The 24,365-nt window shown below is 38.3% G+C and overlaps 1 protein-coding gene across 1 annotated transcript in view; it reads right to left on the bottom strand.

Moving 5' to 3' along the window:
• Window positions 1-24,365, bottom strand: part of itga9 (integrin, alpha 9) — a 38,302-nt gene that overhangs the window by 12,700 nt on the left and 1,237 nt on the right. Inside the window, exons 3-16 of the mRNA XM_077729005.1 lie at window positions 23,690-23,796; window positions 21,128-21,251; window positions 20,113-20,180; window positions 18,073-18,202; window positions 17,910-17,995; window positions 17,751-17,813; window positions 16,935-17,072; window positions 16,578-16,683; window positions 15,302-15,396; window positions 14,280-14,370; window positions 13,968-14,013; window positions 13,732-13,883; window positions 12,368-12,528; window positions 635-787 (exon numbers count right to left, since the gene is read on the bottom strand). Coding sequence (XP_077585131.1) covers window positions 635-787; window positions 12,368-12,528; window positions 13,732-13,883; window positions 13,968-14,013; window positions 14,280-14,370; window positions 15,302-15,396; window positions 16,578-16,683; window positions 16,935-17,072; window positions 17,751-17,813; window positions 17,910-17,995; window positions 18,073-18,202; window positions 20,113-20,180; window positions 21,128-21,251; window positions 23,690-23,796 — 1,520 coding nt within the window. The remainder of the gene's footprint in view (window positions 1-634; window positions 788-12,367; window positions 12,529-13,731; window positions 13,884-13,967; window positions 14,014-14,279; window positions 14,371-15,301; window positions 15,397-16,577; window positions 16,684-16,934; window positions 17,073-17,750; window positions 17,814-17,909; window positions 17,996-18,072; window positions 18,203-20,112; window positions 20,181-21,127; window positions 21,252-23,689; window positions 23,797-24,365) is intronic.

A 24,365-nucleotide genomic window follows, 5' to 3' on the forward strand; every position in this document is an offset into this window, starting at 1 on the left:
GGTATCTATAGAAAGTTAGGCTATTTTTTTTTTAAACCAGTTCAAGCTAATTGACATTGGGAAAGTTAGATCGTAAGAGATTAGAGATTTGAATTGCATGGCATTTATGAATTTGAAAGTGTGTTTATTTTTGGATGCTGAAATGTAAAAACCTTTCCATTTTAAAAGACCTTAAGCCCATCTTGAAAACACATGGGTCAAGTTAGTGGAGACAGCCTTAAAAAATGTGTCAAGTTGGTGGTGACAGCTTTTAAAAAAATGTGTCAGTTAAAAAGTTAGTGGTGACAGATATATATAAAAAAATCAATATGGATTCCATTCAAGAAAATCGTATGTGCATTATAATAAAAGGAGAATCACCACATAATTAGGATCTATACAGATTCCTCAGTTGCATTTGTGATTTAATAACTACATTTATACACTCACATGTATAATTGGTGCAGGAAGATCCCTCCCCTAATTTTATTTATTCAATGTAAACTTGATTTGATGGGAAGGGATAATATCTGTTTGCAATTAGGTGAAAACCATAATAATTTTGTTCGGATGTGATTAAAATTCCCTTGTCTCCCCTATAAATCAGCTTGGCAAAGCCACAACAAGGCTTACCCGTCTTTTTAAAGACTCGTACCTCATTCCTAACTGCAATCTTGTTTCCTTTTCTCCAGCGAAGCACTGGTGTGAGTGCAGGCAGGTCTCCCTCCTGGTGTCCACTTATTACATGCTTCCCAAGGCTGTAGGCCACCTCAAATGTGATGGCTGTGAACACCTCTTTAACATCCTTCTGTAAAAAAAAAAAGCATCAAACAAAGTGTTGCTGTGATTTCTGCTTTAAAATTGCTCACAACAAGTCATTCTTGTTTATCGTTTGTTAATGACACCCTCCTTAATTTGAAATATCCAACACACAAGACCCAATCAACATCAATGCCTGGAATGAATGCATGCAAAACAGGATATCTCTTATTTAATTGCTTTTGTTGTCAGATTTACGCAACACACTAAAATGTATTGAATATAATAAAGTGGGGCCAAGTACTAATCTCACCCAACATTATTTTTAACCTGACGGTTGTGAGAACTATCCTTGAATAACCAGCAGCCCAATCAGAGACCACGTGACAACGGTTTGATTTGGCATCACCTTTGGAAACACACCGAGAAAAAAAGTGCAGCTACGTTTGATCAACTCACATATCTTTATTAGACGACAGAATAATACGGAAAAAAGCTATTTTTCATCTCCTTTGTCGGTTACATATAAAGAGTGGGTCAGGTCAAGTTGTCTCAAAATCAACAGTATAACCACGCACAGGCTTCATCAGTAATCTAACTACAGCGTGCCAAAATCCACAATGAAAACACCCTTTATTTCCGGGCATCACACACACTCACTTTTACCCACTTTCACAAGATTTTCCATTGACCGCCCACCCATCCGTTTTACTCACACCGGCACGAGGCCAGTTGGGCTCTGAAGACAGTGAAGATCATGAGCGGTGAACCCACACATCACCATTGAGAGAGTAATAGCAGGAAACAGTATGTCTGTTCACGTCCTGCTCATTAGAGCAGGACGTGAACAGACAGAAGATTTGGGTCTGCTTTGGGAAGCAGTGTAACACATAGATAAAGAGCTGGCCTTGGTGATGATATATGTAACTGTTAAAAAAAGGGCTCTCCATAGGATGATTGATCTCCACTGATAGCATACATTAGGTGAAAACTCCAGTTGTGGGTTTTCCAAATTACTTTTTTGTCAGTCTTTGTCTTCAATAGTAAGTTTGAACAGTTTTTTTCCCGTCCTACAGTTTTCTCTGGCAACTTAGTTGGATACTTAACTCTTCTAGTGCCCCCAACAACAATAAAAATCCAATTAAAAACCTGAAACACATGCTTTTTTGTATCCATCCTACTGCTTTCGCACTCATTCAGTGCCCACTGACACGGAACTACATACTATCAATAACGATAAAACAGCTGGTCGGAAACAGAGGTCAGACTTCAGTTCATCAATGAACTGAAGAATGGCGCCCCATTGGACACACACAGAGTGTTGTTGGGGCTGTGTTGCCTTTCACTTGGAGAGTGGTAACATGACCAGTGTTGGAGTCAGCACATAAGAAGTTGTAGTAGTCTTGACGGCAAGTGTCTCCACCCCAGAAGCCATTAAAGTAGCATACTTCAAATGGCCCCTGTCCACTGGCCCCTGTATGAACTGAACCCCCTGGGACTTCATTCCTCAGGCCATGTAGCCCCTAAAAGTCTCATTGCTTATCTCGCATTTTCACAGGCCACATGAGACGTGAGGGTTTAGCATGGAATGGGGCATAATGACTTGTGTTTTTGTACAATTGCATGCTGAAAGAGTAACTTTTGTTTCTAGTCTACCACTAAATAGGCCTAATCATTTCATTAAATGACTGTTATGTGGAAGGGACTTGCATGTCTCCTTTTAACAGAAAGCCCATTATCTTAAGATACACAAGCTGGCTGACTGGTTAACTTCCACAACTTACAACTAGCTCACATCTAGAGACTGTTGGCTAATACTCTACAAATCTATGGTTCACTTATCCCTTGATCAATGCTCCCAATTGGCACCACACCCTTGATCCTATGCCGACATTGCTCACAAGAATTCCTAAGGCAACCAGTGGTGTGTTAACTGTTGGCTAATTTCATGGACACAGTCAAACAACGGTTTGACGCAAAACAGTTGACAATAGAAAGGTTGTCATAAGCCATTTTTGCAACAAAGGCTTCCATAAGGTTTAGATGTAAAATTTTACAGGAACATGCTATGTGTAGAGTTTGCACGTGTTCAATTTATGGGGGCAAAAATAAGTATTTAAAGTGTCAGTTTTTGTGGCGTCAGTAGCAGCAAACTCAAACATTTTAGCAGAGGAAGTGTAGTGTGTCGGAATTTTTAGGGGCTATTTTTTTTGGAGATCATCTGACATGCCCTTTGACATGGTACTTGACCTCAGTCAATAGGAAGACCGTTTAATCCCTGACTGACGGAGCAGCCTGCCAAGATGACAGAGAGGACAAAAGAAAGTCCCATGCTTAAGGAAGATCTGGTTGATCAACGGTTAGCAGCAATACTGCTCACATTTTAACACTTTGTCAAGGAAGTAGGATAAAAAAACAAACCAAAAAAACTAATTGCGCCAAAGGGAAATGCATTTTTAGGACCCAGAATCCTGGCAACATGACTTAGTACATTCAATTAACTGTTAGTCTGCTACCCTTGCATAAAGATTGCATATGTTTGTAAAATGAAAAAGAAGATGATGAATGTGATGAATTTTAGGGTAATAAGGTCATAGGTCACATAGGTCAGAAAAGGAATTTGTGGCGGGAGCCTTTCATTTTTCTAAGAATATTTAGATTTATGAAGTACTTTCTGATTCCCACATTTTGGTAATTCAAAAGTTGAATTATGACAAATCCGTTGTTTCTTTAACAAAGTCCGATGTAGCCTTTTAATGTATTTTTTTAAAACGCAACTACTGGTGATTCATTATTGTGATAAAATAAAAACGTTGATGTATTAACATTTTAGTTTTCCCTATACAGTTTTTGTGTGTACATCATCCCCAGTGGGTCTCTAAAAAAATAACTCTTGTATTAACCAAGCCAATAGAAGTTGGCAAAGATTTATTTTGAACTAAAAGAAGCTCATTAAAAAGGTTCAAATGACTTTGCGGTAACAGTAATCCTATATCCCATCTCACTTATTCACGCTTCTAGTCACACTGTAGCCCAGCAGGAAGTATTTTATTTCCAACAATTTTTTTGGCAACTGTAAATCCTCAAATCTAACATGACAAATGTTCTTGTTACTTCACTTGTGCTGTTCTTTTCAGTCCTCTTCCTTTCCATATCTACATTCATGTCATGAAATCCCAGGATGCTTGCCATTTCATGTGTTATGAAAGAAAACAGCCTAGACACCACGCTTTATCAAAAACACCACCTCACTATGGAACAAAGTTTAAGCCAATGTTCTGTGTTTATGTTCCCATTCAGAACCCACACATTTGTTGGCTACATGCATAGATAATGCATATTTGCGCTTAAAAGCGTTTAATGAATGCGGTTTTACGCGGATCATTCCAAAACTCCACATTTGTAGTCCTTTAAAAACTCTGATCATGGTAATCTCATCAAAATAATTCTTAAAAACGAGGCATCCCCCCCCACCACCTCTTTGGTTAAGAGTTGAGCACCACCGCAGAGGGTCTATGGGAGGAATGACGTCAGGGTGTAGGGGGCTCTGATCTTTAAAAGGCCTCACGCTTCCCTGAAATGCACAAGCCTTCCTCTCTTAGCCAAACCCTCAAAAGCACATGGTTGGATTGTGCGCTTGGGAAGTCTTTATTAACTTGCGAGGGAAACACATGCACAAACACACGCAAATACACACACTACTCCATATTAGGACAATAGGCGTTTAAATGACTTGCAGCTTGAGGTCCTTTCATTGGTGGGATGAATGCCAGGGAAACTTAACTCCAATGGAAAAAAACTTTTCGGTTAAGTGATGAATGAATACGGCCTGTCGAATGTTAGCGTGAGATTTGTGTATGATGAGACGTGCATAACTTGCTATACTGTGTATGGCGGCGCAAAGTCCAGAGGAATTTAGAAGAATGGCCCCTCAAGAACCACAATTCTGTTTGAAGACATGAGAAGTCTGAACAGGAATGACGTAGTAAAGGGAAGGAGCATTTGAGGAAAATGATTCTCAGCTTTTGAAGCGCCATAGGTGTGTGTTTACTGGCCAAGTTGCTCGCGTGAAAATTCAGATAAAAACAAGCACCATGTTATGGCCAAACTTCAATCACAATGTCATGGAAGACTTTTCAAAGTAGCAGAACCTGTGCCCAAACACTTAATAAACGTGTCAGATATCTATCTATCCATCCATTCAATCCAATGACCCTATGACCTACACAGAAAAGATACTTTTGCTGCATAATTGTATAGTTAAAAATAATTACCATCATTATCAGATTGTTTTCATATCCCATACCAGCAGTCATTCAAATAACAATATCCTAATCAAGACAACTCATTATATGTATGTCCTAGATGATAACTTTAAGACCCCAACCTTTTCCTTCTTCTACTGTGTGAAAATGTTGAATGTAGTTGAAGTATAATATTGTCATATTTGCATCCTGCCAAAAACCCAAATTTCCCACGACTATTTGCAAAATTCAAAAGAAAGAACGTCATCTCCAAAATCTTACAACTCTATTCATATCTGCAGGTTGATAAAACTAAAAATAACTAACAAGGCAGGAAAACAAGCATTTGGACTTTGGAAGTTTAGGAGTCACTGGAAAGTACAGCTCGCACCAGATGTATACACCGAAAAACTTCAACAAACATCCAACAAGCGGTCAAACATTCGATGTGTGTGATGTTAGTGGCTGAGGTAAGCAGAGATGTTTGTCCAGCTTCAAGTATTAACCTGATAACCTCCACAACCTGCTGTCCATCACAACATAGTGAACCTGACACAATCCAAACAAACAGAGCACTGAAGAGGTTATTGCATTGAAAAAGTCAAATTGTTAGCAATTGGAGCTTCAACAATGTAATATTAAATCAACTAATCAAGACAATTTTTTTTTCGAGATACCAGGTTTCATTAAGTAGGGCCATTACCTAATTATAACAGGCAAAACAATATACAGGGCTGTTTTGTGTATGTTTATACTAAACTAAATCAAATGTTAAATATTATGGATATGCTGTGTTTTACATCAGGCAATTTATTTAACCACCAAGTTCACAGAGGAAAAGATTCAGTTGCGCCTTAATTCATTTTAGACAAATCCAAGTTCATGTGGCTGCCACTGTACATGAAAAAGTAGATCATAATCTAAATGTCTTGCGAAATAACCCACTGCTAGATAGTGTACGGATGTTGAAATACTCCCTATGAGCAAACATATTTCTTCACCGGCTAACAGATGGGAAACAGACCATCTGCACTGTCATACAAAAAGCGTATTATCGGGCATGCTAAGTATAAGCTCACAAAATAACAAGATTTTCAATTTTAAATGAGTGTTTTTCTCATGAAGCTGACCATGTCATTTTTCCTCAGCTTTGCTTGTGTAAGCTGAGCCAATAAAGTATATTCCCCTGGGAGCAGATAAGGAGCAATACATCCTCATTTCAAAAATGTATTCCAAGTACAGTACATCTTATGAATACATTGCTCACATAAATGCAAATTATGTTCATTTATAGCCTCCTGTGTGTCATGATGAAGGTATTTGACCCTTTGGATATGGTGAAAACCACAGCTGGGATTCATAAAAGAAGAGAGATATAGGTGCCTCACGTTCTTACTACATATAAGCAGATGGGAAATACTGAAATGTTCGTACATACCAAGATCATCTGCATTGTTATTTTTACTACATTGTGTCAACAGATACCTGATTCTAGTGTTTTGCAGTGTTGTGTTCGGCGGTATTTGAATGAAAGCGTGCCCATCGCCTATAAATACACAGATGGGTTCTCTCACAGCTAAGTCAACACTCCCACATTGCTTTATTCTCTATCAGACATTTGTTTCTGTTCTATTTTCAGAAACACAGGGTTTCATTCTGGAAATGATCCTGTGGCACCACAATGGCAGAACCAAGAGGTGGACTGCACAATATGTTTACTCTCACTGCTTCTACAATTTCCAAATTTTTAACTCAACTTGACAAAATCATTATTGCAACCCTCATCATTATAATCAGAAGTTTCCCCCCTATAAAAGCATGGCTGATGGGTGAACTGTTGAATCACGTGCAAGTACAGAAACTAAAGCTCATCTTGATGGGGGAAAGAAAAAACAGAATCCAGATGACATCCTTTTAAGGAAGCAGTTTGGTTTTGGAACAATGTATAATCAAACAGAGTCAGGTCACCAATCCACTAAGTATCTTATAAAGCTCATACAAAAGATAGGCAAATAATTGCATTCATATAAACATGTTTATTTGTATGAACGCAGGGAGTTTTGTTTTAAAATATTTCACTGAGCGGGACAAAATTCTTAGAAGCTGGGCCTTCTAAAGCATTCTTCACTTTGAGAAATTAACTTCTTCAAACACAATGATTAACTTTTCGCCATAAACAGGAAGCGTTTTATCTTTTGATCTCCAAGTTAAGCTGCCCAAATGCGGATGGTTCCCAAATATTGTTAAAATGACACACTTGCAACTGTTGAATTTTCTCAAATAAATTCTATAAAGTGTTACCATGCATGAGAAAGCAGCAGGGAGGGGTGGCCTAAAAAAAAAAAAAGTGTTGTGTTTGTGTTTCGAGACAGATCCATCCTAGCGATGGAAGAAGGCTCCAGATGCTTCCTGTCGCTGATTTTGTCACACTTTGCAAACGCCTCTGGCCACTTCTGCTTTGTTCTTGTCATTGGAGACATTATTTATGGGGTCAACCCCAATAAACCTACACCCCGCAAATCTAAATTCAGATAGTTATTCTCCAAGAGCTCTCTTTTCTGGATGTAAACAGATATCTAGTGTATACATTTACTCTTCGACAGACGATGGCCATACGTAAAAGAAGCACAGGATGATGTTGACATCTAAAATACTAACTGTTAGCAAAAACAAGTGAGGAATGACAACACAGTCATGGCCATGTCTCTCAGGGAAGTGCCGTGGAGACGCCAAGTGATGAAGTAATGGCAGCCTTTTGTCTTTTCCCTTAAGAGGATGACAACCCGGTGCTCCCTAGTATACTCGCTTGTGTTTCCTCTGCAGTGGAAGTCAGGGAAACATGGCTAGAGAATCCCCTTCATTGTGGTCAGACTTGGCCACCCATAATTTGCTTGTGGTGGCATCGTGCGGTAGGGACACGGCCAAAATCCAGCACGACCATTTTTGCCTAGTATGCCAAACTGCCAAAGTCAACAAATCATCCAATCAACGCAAGCTTTGGTTACTCCGATATGATGATGGAATTACGACTGCAAGAACAGACTGGGTATAATGATCCGTAGTAGAAACAACACCTTACTAATGACTCCACCCCACATTTACAAGACAAATTTCAGATGTTTTACTGCAAGAAAAAGTCTACTAGCTGAGCACTCCCAAAACAAGGCTACAGAACAAATGTCTCACGTTCCCCTGGCACCACCATGTAGGGAAATCCTGACAAAAATATGAGTCTGTACTAAATTTAACCAGAATGATTCATCTTTACTACATCGTGTTATAAAAAGCAAAAATTTTGGGACAAAGCACCAAGTATTAGCTATTAACGTTTTCCACTCCAGATATTGTTACAGCACATTTTAATTATATTCTTTAGACACGATGCTTGACGTGCAGTCGTGTGTGACAGAAGACAGCTGGATATGATTACCTTCCCGCTACGAACTTTCACTATATCAGCTCTCTTTGTAAATGAAACCAAAAGAACGGCTTCCAGTGAACTGCGCATTTCGGCCGGTCTGTATTTTGTCTGTCAAAAGGCAAACAAAGCCGGCAGTGTGACAGCGGCCCCGGTTCTGGGCTTCCACGTGCCACAAAATACCGTCCGTCTCTAGGACATGCATCCGCATGGGGGAATCATTGGGAGGTTGTTTCAGGAAGTTCTGGTTTGCTTTTCTCCCACCAGGGTTTCCTGTTTGTCTGTCAAAGGAAAGTGGCCAGGTGCCGGTGACATGCCACATTTGATTTGTTTTAACATATTTAAATGAGTGGATTAGAAAATGTCAGCACATCAATATATCCATTTGGATAATTCAATAACTTTCAAGAAAATTTGATCTTACAAATGGGTCAGTTTACTTAGGTTGTTGATAAATCCATAGGTGAGTGACATTGATTGAACGTATACCTTGTGAATGGGTCTTTTGTTTAACAAAAACAAGCCCGACCTCATTTTTACCCTTTTTATAAAATGCCTCCAATAAATAAAACAAGTTTCTGATTAGAAGATTATATTAATTGTATGTCCTTGGTTCAAAAAATAATAATCTGAACAAATAGTGTTCAACCTGCGAGATCATTTACGGAATATGGCCGTTACTATATCAGGATATAACAGTGTAATAACAAAGCAACAGTGAGCCAAAGCATAAGTCTACAGTCTACGTCTGGTGTAACAGAGTTAGTCTGCCTGTTCCCATAGGCCAACATCTATCAACAGTGGGAAGAATGGAACGATACGAGAGTCCCAGTGCGTCACATACCAGAGATGCCGGAATGATGGGGAAGTTAACCAGAGCAGTCACCTTGCAGAGAAAACTCATTTATCAGCGCAGTCACATGACTGTTGAAATATAATATGTTGTTGCTGACTGCGGTGGAAGGAAATAAGAATATTTTTGCTAGTGAAAGTACTAAAACCAAAATCATGATGAAACTTATGAGAATATTATAAGTTTGTGGTCATCGTGACGGCTTCAATTTAGTTTTGTTTGTCAATACAGTACTTTAGTTGACATATGTTCCGTTCTGTTTTTTTTCTTAAATAATATATCAGATAACTTATGTACTAACTGGATGCTTAGTGGTGCTCAGCACAGTCTCTTAAGTACTTGTTTAAGAATATGGCTGCTGACAGGCTGATCATGGAACAAAACAATGAGAATTGAATGGGATATTGTTCTGTTGAACAGCGTCAAAAGACAATGTTCTTTGAAATTGCGTGCTCTGCTAAGCACATGTTAGTAGGGCAGTGGAATATAGGCCAAAGTAAAGTGCACATGTTTGGGGTGTAGCAAGCATGACACTTTACAAGCTAAATTAAACACACAACTGTTACAGCCTGGACTTTGGGGGCCTATTTTAGTCCCTCTATGGAGACAGCAATGCCTCTAGTGAACTTCAAAACTGGTTAATGCCCACAAATGCCCTTGCAAATGCACAAGAACACACATATGACGACGGACACTTGTCAGAGTATGTAAACAAGTCCATTAGCATGACACGGAACTGGAGACGGAGGTCAGGGGAAGTGCAGAGCACCTAATAAGGGATTGGTTTAAAGGGTTTGTTTACTAGGACGGGTTATGAATCAAAGCAATGCAAGCCATGTAGACTGTATGCAGAGACAAAGTGAATAATAACTATGCCATATAGAGACATACTGTTTATCACAATGCAATGTTAACCCTCCACCTGTCGCTCCACTGAACATGCTGCAGGCTTGAAAATTGCAAAGAGTTGGACTTCCACACCAGCTGCATTAAACTCAGTTATGCGATGAACTGAGCACATCGCTTTAGTGTTTGTGGCATTCATTTGACTTAAACACATTTACAATTGTTCAGCTAATTTCCAATTACCATAAATCAATCATTCTTACTTAGTTCTCCCACATTTTCATTTTCTAATAGGGATTATACTTGCTTTTATGCTGTTTTCAGGAATCAAGACTTTTGTTTTTAATGGAGTAGTCCAGGTTGAACAAATGCATAATTGCACTTTGTTGAATATATACACAATCATATCCTGAATTTGGTATTTATTTGGTGTTTGTTAGGGCACATCCCCTCTCATAGCAGAAAAAAAGATGTCAATTATTTCAAATCAGGTAAGACAACAAAACATGCCAATTACTCATAACTGTACAAACTCCTTTTTAATTCTGAAATAGGGGCATCTTTTAGTTGAAAACAACCAAACATGGACCATCATTTATTTGTTTAATACTATACTTTCCTTTACTGCACTAAAATAAAGTTTCTGGTAATTTTTATTAGTGCCATGCTGTCAAATGGAGCCGCCAAACTGATTTTCCCAGTAAATGTGGATGACTTGCGTTAACAGTGACCTTCTATTCCCATTTATTTATTCCCTCATTCATATTCATTCTATTCTATTTCATGTTTTTCTCTGATGGGGGCAACATCAAGTGTGCGGTTTACTTAACTAAAAATAACCAAATATGGAACATCTGGACAGTCAGTGCGCTGCAAGCACATGCCAATGCAAACATGTTGAAAATAGTCAACATAAAAGACTTGCATAATTTCAGGCACTAATACTGAATATGAACTGAAGTATGAACGGCTGCATGTGGCATAACTGCTGTCATGTTCTGTTTTCTCAAAGTGTGGTGACTTACTGATTCAGCGGTCTAGACTTTGCCGTGAACTCAGATGGTAGAAATTGAGCATGTCTGTTGGACATTACGCTGAACAAATCCTTAACAGTATATTGTAATATTTTGCAAAAATGGCTTGCAAAACCAATCAATTCATTCAACAAATAGCCTTGACAGCTAATAAGAGTCCCAGCGAGAATGTTTTTCTTGCCCTATTCGATAGCCTAACTGCAACACCCAGCAACTCTCACATTTCAGAGCTCAAGAAATCAACTTTGACGTCTGACTGACATAAAAGCAACACGAGATCTGCACCCTGCTGAGCCACCCGGCTATGTTCTGTGCTTCTACTGTATACGGCTCCCTAGTGTGGCTGACAACCCACCCATGAGGATGTATCTGAGAAACCAGGTGCTTCCATTTAGCATACCTTTTCAGGAATATTGGAGAACTAACTAGTTGCTGTGGAAAACTCGTAAGAAAGATACACCATGCCACTCGTCAGGAAAACTCATTTAAAAAAAGGCAACCAGATCGCTTCTAAAAATGGCAATTCTATAAACTATGACAAACACATGCTAAAAATTGTCTTTCCTAAACCATTGTATTTCAAATTCTCCACTTTGCAACACTACATGCTATCTAAAAATGTAATTTACCATTCACCATTGGAAGCAAAGCCTCCCACAGAGAAAGTGCAAGGGATGCTTTGAAAGAAAAAGGTCATGAAATTTACACGCCTTTGCCATGTGCTGCCATCTTTAAAAAGGCAAGTGTGGCCTACGCCCTCAGGACGTGGACCCTCCTAGTAGCGTTGCAATTTTAATCACAGTGGAACACAATAGAGGGACTGTGACGACAAAGAAGACTTTGTTTCTATCATTTTCTGAGACACGTACACTTAAAAGAAATAACGCGGCCATGTGACAGGATGATTTGACGCGGCATCAACCGCATGACTGTTAGATTACCCTCGGCAACTGGTGATAGGGAGGATCCCGATATTTTCGTAGCCTCCGCATTCTGTAATGTCACTTCCTGGATGGTAATTTTGCTTGTTTTTGAACACTGTGAACATGTTTAACCGGAAAAGTGTGCACTTGGCCTCTCAAATAAACAGATTGAGACAAAAACAAACTTCTGAGAGAAATGGTCCTAATGACCTGTTGGATGATGAGTGTTTCCAGCATGGGAAACAAACTGAGAGACTATTTAAGGGAGTTAACAGCAAAGCAAACATGAAGAGCAGAGAGTCCAAACTTACTTTGACGTAGGCCGTGTAGCGCTGGCACTTGTCCTTGTTGACGTCCAGGCTCAGCTGCTGGCTTTTCTGGCTGATCTGAGCGCCGTTCTGAACGAAGTAGACCCGGGATGGAAGGTTCTTTTGTCTCTTTTCCACGTCTGCTGTCAGATTGTAGAGCAGCTCTGACCGGGATCACACACAAATACAGTGGCAATTAAAACCAACTGGCAATGTCCCATGAAATTGAAAGTGGGCATTGTGTCCTCAAGTATAGCTCTAGAGTAATAAAGCATGTCAGTCATGAGAAATTATGTAAATATTCTCCAAATTAGTTTGTAAAGAACTCATAGAATATCAACTACCAACTAAAAATTGCATTTTTCATGGAATTTTCCAAAATCTGTGATTATCCACAGAAATAATAAAAGCAACCAAATCCCCAGGTGTCTTATAAAAACAGTTAGCTATTTTGATTCTGAAAGAAAAAAACCTATGAGTAATAATGAATCTTAAGGTGAGAAGATGATGAAAAAGACTGTAAAAGGCAAACCAATCCTCCATCTGGTCACACACCCTTTGCTGGTTTGACAACTAGCTTTAGTGATGGAGAAAAATCAACACCCAAAGTACTTGAAAGAAAAATCATAAACATTTAGTCATATGTTCCTGGTCTTTTTGAGAAAGCCGTACACACCTCCTGTCATTCAAACTCTACTACCATGAATGAATCACCCTCAGTCAGTACTACAGCTAATTTGACACTGGGAGGGGCAAACACTCCAGTAGGACCAAGCCTCTGTGTTTCCACCATCCAGTGAAAGGAGTACCATGAGCTCACTCGTGATTGAGGACGTCACCAAACACATGGCGCAGCTCTTTCCACGCAGGTAGCCAGACGGCCAAACAGACGGGCTTTATTCTGGCAAAGCAGGATGCAGTCATTATGCAAGACGGCTCCTACTCTCCTGGGGGTAAAAAACTCGGAGAGACCACACCCAAACACTGGAACAGGACGGCACGTCACCGCTCTGCACCTCCATAAGCCCTTAGCAAAAGGCCAACTACACAGACTCTCTTCCTGTCTAAGCGGGATAGCTTAACATTTAAAAAGGTTCCTTCTGTTCAAATGACCGGCAGAAGGTCAAGAAGTAAAATTTGTACTTAAGTGAATGCCGAGTGAGATTTTTGGCTACAATTATTTTCCCATTACGAATTGAATTGAGAGCAGCCAGGGTGAAAAAAAAATCTATTCATAAGCTGCAAAAACCTTTAAGTGTTATAAGTAGCTGACATTAGTTTTATTTAGGTTCTAAGAAACTGCTCAAGAGTATGATGGAAATGGACTGTGTGTTTGAAACCTACTGATGTGTTTTGCTCATCCTCACCTATTTGTCCGGGAAGTTGTTTTCCATGGAAGCGCACGCAGACCGTCATATTGAAGCAATTTGTGTTATAACCCTCGTGGCACTGAGGTACAGAAATGTTGATGGACACAGGCAAGAAGATGGAGACGTCCACTGTAATAACTGGCCGCGACCTTGCATTGCATTGTAAAGGAATTAGGAGTCAATTAACAAAAACAGTGCAACCAACAGTGAAATACAGTGAAATCGATCCTCACCTGAATAGAACCACACTGTCTGACATGAAAGCTCCAATTGTGACATCTGCAACAAGAGCACACCACAACATTTAATACACCTGTAAACTGATAAACACACTCATAGAAAGTCATTCTGGTTCAGATTGAATGTCATCCAAGGAATGCTGTCAACAAAATGCCTAAATGTCATCATCATTGCAGAAGAATAGGTGTCAAATATTTGACTTTAAAAGAGGCAAATATTTAAGGGGTTTTTTTGCGCAATGTTGAGGTTTTTCGTTCCATCTTATGATGTGGTTTGGGAAATCTATCAAATCTTTTTGATCTTACCTGTGTATCCGTTGCCGTCCATATCCACACTGCCAGATATGGCTTGTCCAAACATCTGGAGACCAGGATTGACACTACGCCCAGTTATTTTCTGCAACACAAGATAGCCCCCATTAAAGCACAGTTCAAGCTAACACGAGCAATTGTTTGTTTGTTTTTCATAGTGATAGATTTAAAATCACTTGGGTTTAAGTCAAAAAACAGTCATTAATAAAGAATAATTACCAAAACATGTCAAATATGGAATGGAGTGTCCTTAAATGTGCCTTTAAGATAAGAATTGAAAAAAATGGCAGATCAAATTCAGCTCAGCTGTTTTGTTTTTGAGCTTTTTTTTCTGGAAAAAAAGCTCCTCACTTACAAAATACAGAAATAGGTTTAGTATGTTACTGTAATGCAAATGTAATTTTAAATTACATTAAAGGTATAGAAATAGCACAAAAAATCTGCATTAAGGGCCAAACAAAGGCTTACTTACTTACTCTACCATTTTTTTCATTGTAGAAGAATGTTAGTTTGTTTAAAGGTCTAAATTTAACTTACACGTGTTACATTAAGCAGGACTTCAATGTCATGTATTGTAGACATTATGACAGCAAAAACAAAGCAACCCTGTCTTTTTAATATTAACAGTAAAATGGAGAGAATATGTTCGCCTAAACAGAAATCCTATTGTTCCTCACATTAAAATAAAACATGTCAAAAATGAAAATATGAGCCAATATATTGTTTTACCATTCAGGAGCAATAAAGGAAATCATTAGTATAGCCCGAAAACGGCTTATTATGTGAATTACGTGATTTCAAGCATTGTGGGTCGAGATGGTCAGAGCTCAATTAAATCATTCTTGTGGGACGAACATTAATACCCAAGACCGCAGCGACCTCACAATTTTCAAAGCTTTTACCTCAAGACTTGCTGTTTAACTCAAATGCATGCGACCATATGTTTTGATTTAAAATTCACTGCAGGGGCTCCGATATAAAAACATTTGTGAATGTTGTATTGTTCAATGTATTACCATTGAGTATTTGCTGATGATTCCTTTTGCATCCCCGTGATAGATATAAACAGCTCCTCCATAGTCGTCCTCTTTTGGTGCACCAATGGCAACGTCTGCGGGGAAATATAGGATAATATAGTCCAACAAAAGCAGACTGTTATGTTTGTGAAGCACTGAGGCTTCAGTTTGTTGTTGCGATTTGGAAGACAGTAGACACTAGGGCCACAAACAGCTAGCTATAGACTCCTAATAGACAATTAAGTGTTGTTAGTGGCTATAAAAAAGTTGTGTGAACTCAGAGTGGAAACAAGCCTATAAAGCGTGGGAAGCTCAGTGAAATAGCATTACCATATTCACAAAAACGAGCCACATATAAGATTCTATGCAGTTAAGCATACTAAAGTAGTGGTCGCAAAATGGAAGGCTGCATTTCAATTTCTCTCATGAAGTAATTAACTAGTTATGACTCAACAATACATTTGAATAAACACTTCTATTTCAACAGATGTTCCTTCAAATAAAATGGTAGTAATGTCAGTCAGTGAGGCTCTTTTGCCATCAAAATTGTTACAATGATGATGGGTTCTAACATATTTATAACTGCTAGCTGGCATCTCCCCCCCCCCTTACAAAAGAACGGGGTTAGGCTGAAAGCCCAAAAAAAGATTAAACTGGGAAATAGAAAAAATAATAAAAATAATTTTGAGAAAAAAAAAACTGAAAAGGTGCCAAGTCAAATCCGTAGATTCAAGTCACGTACTAGTCAGGAAAATTGACAGTTACAACAACTTAATAAAATGTCAGAATGAAAGTTTGAGCTTTAAGTCAACAATTCAGGACTATTTCACTCATGATTAGGCTTAAACAAATACTACACTGTTCTGAACAGTCACAATTTCCTTCACTTTCAAATCACAAGAGCGGCCAAAGGACAATAACACGAGAAACTGAAATGGCAAAACCAGTTCTTGATTTCCCATTTTAAAGACATACATATAGGATCAATTTACTTCGGATTCAGCTGTTTAGTTTACGTTTGCACAATTTGTAAATTCAATACGTGATCTTAAGTTAACCAAGATCACTTAAGTGGATATAGTTTTAGTTCAAGGAGAATACTAAACAGCAATGTCAGAATATAGTGTCATGTACTCCTGAGGGGATAAACCAAAAGTCCCCTACCACCACTACCCCCAATTACTTGATGGCTATCAGACCACCTGAGCTGTGGCGGCCTATGCTGGCCCTTGAGTCACACAGTAAGTGAACCGTGATGCCATTACTTTTGACTGACCTTGATAGCCATCATCATCAATGTCTCCAATTGAGGAAATGCTCTCTCCAAAGTGGGCGTTGTAAGCACTGTCCCCACTCAAAATAGCATGCTCCTCCATTACCCCCTGAAAAAAAAATACAGACAAAGAAGGAGGAATGAACACAGGAAACTCTCCATAGCAAATCATGATGGAATCACGTGGAGCTTCAAAAAAACTGCAGCCATAACACTATATTATACTGGAAACCAAATAAGTGAATACTGAGAAAGTGTGCACCAATGTGGAACTCATTTTAGATGATTTGAATGTGTCGTAAACTGAAGTACATAGTGTTCATTGTATAATAGTGCCGACCCAAGAGGTCCTTTACTCACATTGCCCATGCTGAGGTACACAGAGACGCGGCCCTCATCCCGCAACTGGCTGTGCATAGGTGCCCCCACCAGCAGGTCTGACAGGCCGTCCTTGTTCAGATCAACTGCACACAATGAGGAGCCAAAGTAAGAGCCCATCTGGAACCAAGCCGAGCCACAGAGCATTGGGTCAGATCACAGACATTTCTTTTCTATTTCATCATTGATATATATGCAGACATTCTGACAGATGGTATGTTTCCTTGTAAAGATGCTTGAAATTCAAATGAATAGTTCAATAGTCAAAAAAAAAGAAAACTATACAGGTTAATAGATCTTTAGACATATTTCATCCATATAATGATGAATTTCATCCATATAATGATGAATTGTTTGAACATTTTTGTGGAATAAAAGTTTGTATGTATGGCCTAATGGCTGAATGTTAAGACCAACCATATGTATGAATGTACATCTATGTGTATGTAGGGGAAATATGTACATTTATATATATGTATGTAAAAATATATATATATATATATATATATATATATATATATTTCAGCAACACGCTTAATTATTCATATATTTATGTATGTATATATTTGTTCATTTGTTTGTTTATTATTAACTTATTTATTACCTATCTATTTACGTCTAAAATGTCTTTTCCTGTGTCTACATTCTCATCCTCTTGCTACTGTGACAATGAAATTTCCCAAATACGGGATGAATAAAGTTATCTAATCTAAAACACTGTGAATGGATATTGTTCATTTAAAAATGAGACAAACTATCAAAAGATTGTATTATTGTGTTAATACTATGTATTCCTACCATTTTCCCTGAGGCTTGAAAGCTCTTCACCAAAGATCCGCCATCAATTTTGAAAACGTAAACCTGAGTGGGCAAATAAAAACAGAACAAACAAAAAACATATATATTATTGCATGCGGCATCATTAAGAAAATAACAGCAGAAAGATGAGGTCACTACCTTCCCGCTGCCGTTGTGCTGAGGAGCTCCCGCAGCTATGTCAATTACATTAGGAGAGGAGAAGTGTCCTGCAGCTACAGCATAGCCTATACACACATGTGGAGTCAGCAACCTTTATTTGAGGTTTTATATTCCTCACTAATTCTTCTCAATAGCCTCTCACCAAGGTAGCTGTATCTATGGGGGTCCACATCGTCTTTGTTAGGACTGTAGAAGGTGTCAGACGTCAGGTTGTAAACCTTAATTGTCCCGGTCCAGTAGTAAGACCCTGGGGCTCCCATCACTACCAGCTCCTGAAAATGAGCAACAATTACATTCACCCAAGCTGTTTTTTTCCCTTGCGGCTGTGAATAACTTTTATCGGCACAACTTCAGTTGAAAAGCCAAGTGCCGCAGGGTGAAATTTTGGTTAACCAAAGGCCACAGGCGGTCGCGCGCTATCAGCCGCTAAACCGCCTGGTTGGAGGTTGATAAGTAGGACGAGAATTGCGATGCTTGTGCAAAATTGGCAGCTGTTAGATGACTTTATATTGTATTGTCACGGTTTGGCACAGTGATGTAATGTCATTGTAGCTGAATGATGCATAAGCTTGACCACATGGTAACTATATTTATTCATTCATTTTGAACAGCACTTATTCTTGTTAGGGTTGCGGGGTGCTGGAGCCCTGCTTGAGGTTGGGTCAAAAGGTGGACTACGATCTAAACTGGTCATCAGTCATTTATAAAGTCAAAATTATTTTGAAAAAAATTAATGAAAAGTAATCAGAATCCTACTGTATTGTCTCTTATGGCACTAAATTTAGGTAAACCAGTGAGACATGCACGTACACATACCATTCAAGCGTTCACAGATGGCAAACATCAGCCAATGGTGGATACAAAACTAAAATTTAACAGTTGGACATCTTTCAAAGAATTCCACACATTCTTTCAAGAGTGAAGGATAGTTGATGGGGGGTGGAGTGTCATTCAAAAGTCTAAGCAATTCATTTTATTGATGTCTTTGATGAGCTCACTCTTCTAAAAAGAATTTGGACAGTCATGGCCAAAAATGTTTGAGGATTATTGAAAACTGTGTGAGAATTTGGTCAATATAAAGCTAACCCTTTTAAGCCCAAGGCACTAAACAATTGACAGCACATTAAAATTATTCAAACAGTGAGTCTTTAAAACAAAAGACTACAAAATTTCAAAAATAATTTGTCATAAATTTGTATCATATTTATATGATCCATCCGTTTTTATAATGGAATAAAAAATATCCTCTTGCTCAAAATTCAGGCATTGAATATTAAACATTTAGGCATATTAAGTTACGGTTCATAAAATTTTGGCCTCGTTCTTAACTATTAATAAAGCTCAGCAAAGAGAATGATGATAGCTCACGAGGAATAACTACAGTCCTGAAAAAAAAAGTGTTATCATTATTATTAGGTCGTATGTCTTGTTTTAATAAGTGCTATGTCAGTTAAATTAAAAATGACATAGGATGTGACTCAATTCCATCACAACAATATTATTTTAAACACAATTCTATCAGTAATTGAAGTAGAATGCCTTCCAAGATCAAATATGTCTTTTATCGCCTTCACCTAAACTGACTTTGACAGCAATTTGAAACGTGCTACCTCAGGATAACTTTATATTGCAAATGTATTGAAAACCTAACATTTTAATGCATACCTTATACACGTGCCCTTTTTTTCCTCTCACATAACAGTAAATGTGATGAAATGAGGCAATTTGACCTCATCTGTTCTGCGCAGATGGGCTTTATTTAGCTTGTTTAGGTATGCAGTAATGTACAAAAAGTTATTGTGCGATAGAGGATGATGTCACTGGTCACTAGTGCATCTCCGCTTTATTGAAAAAAAAAAAAGGGAAAGGTTTTATATAAATCAACCCCAGAGGTAAAATTAGGGATTGGTCCAGCCAAAGGAAACAACCTCACAGTTAATCAAGCCTCATGAATCGTTTACTATTATGATTTTTCACATAACTTTACGTATTAAAAGACGTCCACGACAAATTTAAAAATGTTCTCGTGATGGCAAAAAGTCAAGAAGTTAAATGAAGACAAATTTTGATCAGATTAGGTAAGGAGTCCTATTAAGTATACACAATAAAAACTTTAAATACACATAATTTGTCAATTGCATGGTCATTTGTGAGATGAAGATGAACGAGAACTGTCACTGACCTCTCTAAAAACTCCCGCTATCCCAGCTTGGCAGGATCCGTGCTCTTCCCCATACTTCTGCTTATAATCTGAACAGACAAAAACAAAAAAAACAAACCACAAATTATTTCACTGTGTTTTGATCCAACATTTACTGAAGTTTTCTCCCTCTTGGCATCCCATATGGAGCTAGTCAAGGAGGCGGTTACATCCAAGAGGAGTCTGGGGGAGCTGAGCGTAGGCAGAAAAAGAGCAAGTAGCGCGACATCCAACCAGACCACTCGCTTTGAGAGCGACCCTCTCAAGTTACAAAAAAAGCTCAAGTTGGATCAGTGCAAAATGCACAGTAAGTTTAATACAACACAAATCACAAGTCTGGGTTCGCCAATGCTGCAGCTTCGAAGTCATGGAAGGAAGTGCGAGTCACTGGCCGTGCAAATGCATTCAGTCTTTTTCGGAATAGTGGTTATAGGCTATCGAATATCCTTCCAGGATGGACCAAAACAACACATACTTTCGATTTTGGAAGTGCACTTTTGTGGGATTGGGATATTACACTTCACTCTACTTTTATGTAATTGCACAGAGCAAAATTGTAACAAGTTGGAACATATTAATTTGTCAAAAACAAGAGGAAAATGAGATTGAAAAACATTGAATAACATTCCTTTTGGCTTTGGGTCTTTAGTCTGGGACTGAATATCTTTTAGTGTGAGCCCAGCAGGAGTTTGAAAGTTAAATAAAACTATAATGGCAGCGGTTTGACTGGCTGAAGTAGAAATTATTATTTATAATTTAGAGCAACTTGGAAATCTTCAAGTGGCACAGGTACTAATGGTGTTTAACATTAGACATTCCACTATCAATTACTGTCATTGCCGTTAACTTTGACTGAAAAGTGTAATGTTTCTCGGCTCACTTCAATGCAGAGTGATGAAAATAATACCGCTTTAGATAAAAAGAAAGAGGTGGGCTGGCAAAACCACAAGACAGACACATAATCTGAAATAATAACTTGTCTAAAGAGCCACTGTACCTTCATAGCATGGAATGAGAGGCTGTGTCTTGCCCTCGAGATTGGATGGGATGATGGCGCAGTATCCATGAGGTAATATATGCTCCAAGTGGTAGTAGACATTTTTCCAGCGATGGGCACAAGCCTGTTGGATATAAAGTAAAACTTAGATTGACCTCCACCACATTGTGTTTGCTCAATGTCATGCTGGGCTGGAGTCGGTGGGTCTAAGAGGATATGCAGCCATCATCAATGTTCCGTTCTGCAGGATACATAACTCAATGAGGCCCTCACAATGTTAAACGTGCAGTCGGGAGGAATTGTATCTAATTTAAAGGATATAAAATGCTAAAGGAAACAACCACTGGCTTGACAATAAAATTGAAATGATTTGTAGAGATCACTGTAACAGAGCGACAAAACACAGCGAGTAAAAACTTTATCGTTCATTTTTGTACTCTGGGCTAGAGGCGGGGGACACCCCGAATGGGTGGCCAGCCAATTGCAGGACACAAGGAGACAAACATCCATGCACACCCATTCCTAGGGGCAATTTAGAGTGTACAATCAGCCTAGCATGCATATTTTTGGAATGTGGTAGGAAACCAGAGTACCCAGAGAAAACCCACGCAGGCAACATGCAAACTCCACACAGATGGACATGACCTGGATTTGAACCCAGGACCCCAGAGCTCTGGAGGTACTGACATAATATTTACAAGGTGCTGTTAATTCCAATACATATCTGTGAAATCTATCTTTTGAGACTTAAATGACATTGGGACTACATTTCTATTTTTTCTCCACCAGAAATATGTACCTTCTTATTTTTGGCCTCTTATTGGTTGATCAAAACAAGCCCAGTTTGACTTAGAAAAAATGATCAGTCGCAATTTTTAGCCTATGTACCCATTGCATTTGCAAGAAGTAAATATTTTAAAAAATCAATAGGATTTACTACTTATACAAGATTGTGATGTCTTTGAATCACATTATTCAATGCATATTGAATGTGAGTGAGGCAAACAACGATCCCGACTCACATTCACACCTATGGACCATTAGATTCGATTAACCTCGGTTGTAACAACTACATGATAAAGTCAAGTGGTGATTGCCTAAAAGAATACATTGCAAAAGTAGCTGCAGCTTACTGTCATGTTCTACTTTAGCAAGACCTTTGGAAGAAACATCTGCCAAGCAGCTGGTTCCCCCCCTGTCGTTTTGAAACGTGAGCTCATTCAGATGACGAAAACAAAAAAATGGTTAAAATGCGCTTTTGAGCGGTTAAGCAGCACGTGGGCTTGAAAAGTCAGCACCTTTCTTTTATCATTTACCTATTTAGACAGCCGCAACATGTAGCAGCCAAAGGTTGCGTAACTTGCATTCCTGACATCGAAGCCAGGCATAAGAACTTGATTGGACCTCATGCCAATAGATTCCACAAGTATCTATTTTACATTTACATTGAAAAGACTCCAACATCCTTATAAAGTGAAAGATTCCAGTCATTTCTTTTCTCTGAAGAGGAAGTCAGCCGGAAGGATGTTAACACAAACGAATGATTACAGCAGATCTCGTTGACTCATAATGATTTTGAAATCTTTACCCTCTCCTACATGATGAACAATAGTACCTTGCAAACCATTTTGCTTCCATGTTAATACACTGACCACAACAGAGGGGGGTAATGTCAACAAAAACATGCTTTATCGTAGTAGATGATATACTTTATCATTAGCAAAACAATTTAGTCAAATCCCATTTCTAAAACAGCCAGACTCAACAAACTAAGCTTTTCTATCAGCAAAAACCCACAAAGTGAGATTCCAGGTTACAGTAAAGCCAATACAAGTTCTCAGAAGAATCGTCGATGATGTTTGAAATAAATAAACTCCAGAAGTGAGCTCATCATATACAATAAATGTCCAAGGTATAAATCTTCCAAATTGGCACTCAAATCACCCAGATAAACAGAAACTCTGTAAAAAAAAAAGGGTTTTTTTTCTATAACTAGTTGAAAACTACGGGAAGACTTGCCTATGTGAATTGGAAAACTCACCCACACTTTCCAATGAAACTAATTAGTATTTCTTACCTTGAAACACAACACGATTATTTTTAATGGCGTACCGTATTTTCAGGACTATAAGGCGCACCGCTAATGAATGACACTTTTTATTTTTTTTCCCATATCTAAAGCACACTGGATTATAAGGTGCTCTGTCTATTTTTTTAAAAAAATAAGACCTTTAAGTGCGCCTTATAGTCGTGAAAATACAGTAATATATAATATTTTTTTTTTCAATTTATGAATTTTAAAAGTAGTACTTTGTGAAAAAGGTTGATTGGTGGTAAGGAATGTGCGCATGATTTCTTCATTACACATCAAAAATGAATTTGCCCACAATATAAATAAAACTAAGTTGAAATAAAACCACCCCAGGCATGTAATTAGCAGTTAAAAGAAGAAGGCAACTGTTGTCTTCCAATGAAGAAAAGAAGTGATGTTAAAGCACATGGTGTAACTATTTTTTTGGAACATTGATTTAGCTGTAATGTGGTCTCCATTAATAAGCTTACCAGTACTTTGCCGTCAGCTCTGTCCTGACGGGCCAAACTGACTCCCATCCACTCGTCGTCTCTGTTCCCTTGGCACGTTTTCCCGCAGGACTCTCGGGGCTTGTTTCCTGATGGACAATGAAATCTGTTTGAGGATGTCACGACATCAGCACAAAAATAAAATTGTCTTCTATTGTCACACTTTTGAGTCTCATCCTGTCAGATTGGCCAAAAATATGCTTTAACGTTAAAACCAGTGTTTGTTGTGGTTTGTTGTTTACACAAGGGTTGTTGCTAGGTAGAAACTTCAACTTCAATTTTAAAAATGACCATATTAATAAAGGTTTTAAAATGCATGGACTAAATTAAGTCAATGATGTGAGTGATGATGAATGAATGAAATTAGAACAGTTTGAAAGTCAACCAATATAAAAAATGTGTTGTTGTTTTTCTGCAATTCAGAGATTTGATTGCATTGTGATAAGATGACATTGAGATATGTTCATAATTAGTTTTAATAAATTCCCGCATGAAAATTACAGTGACAGATCTTGTAATGTGCTCCTGCGTGTCATACTTAATGAAAATATTTAGAAAAATACTGTATTTATAGGTGTATGTTAGTCTCTTTTCATCACATCCTTTAAATTTTGAAAATGATGCTACAGTACTTAATCTAAACCAGAATGTGCTTTAA

This window comes from Stigmatopora nigra, chromosome 12, assembly GCF_051989575.1.
Source record: "Stigmatopora nigra isolate UIUO_SnigA chromosome 12, RoL_Snig_1.1, whole genome shotgun sequence".
In the NCBI taxonomy this organism is placed as follows: domain Eukaryota; kingdom Metazoa; phylum Chordata; class Actinopteri; order Syngnathiformes; family Syngnathidae; genus Stigmatopora; species Stigmatopora nigra.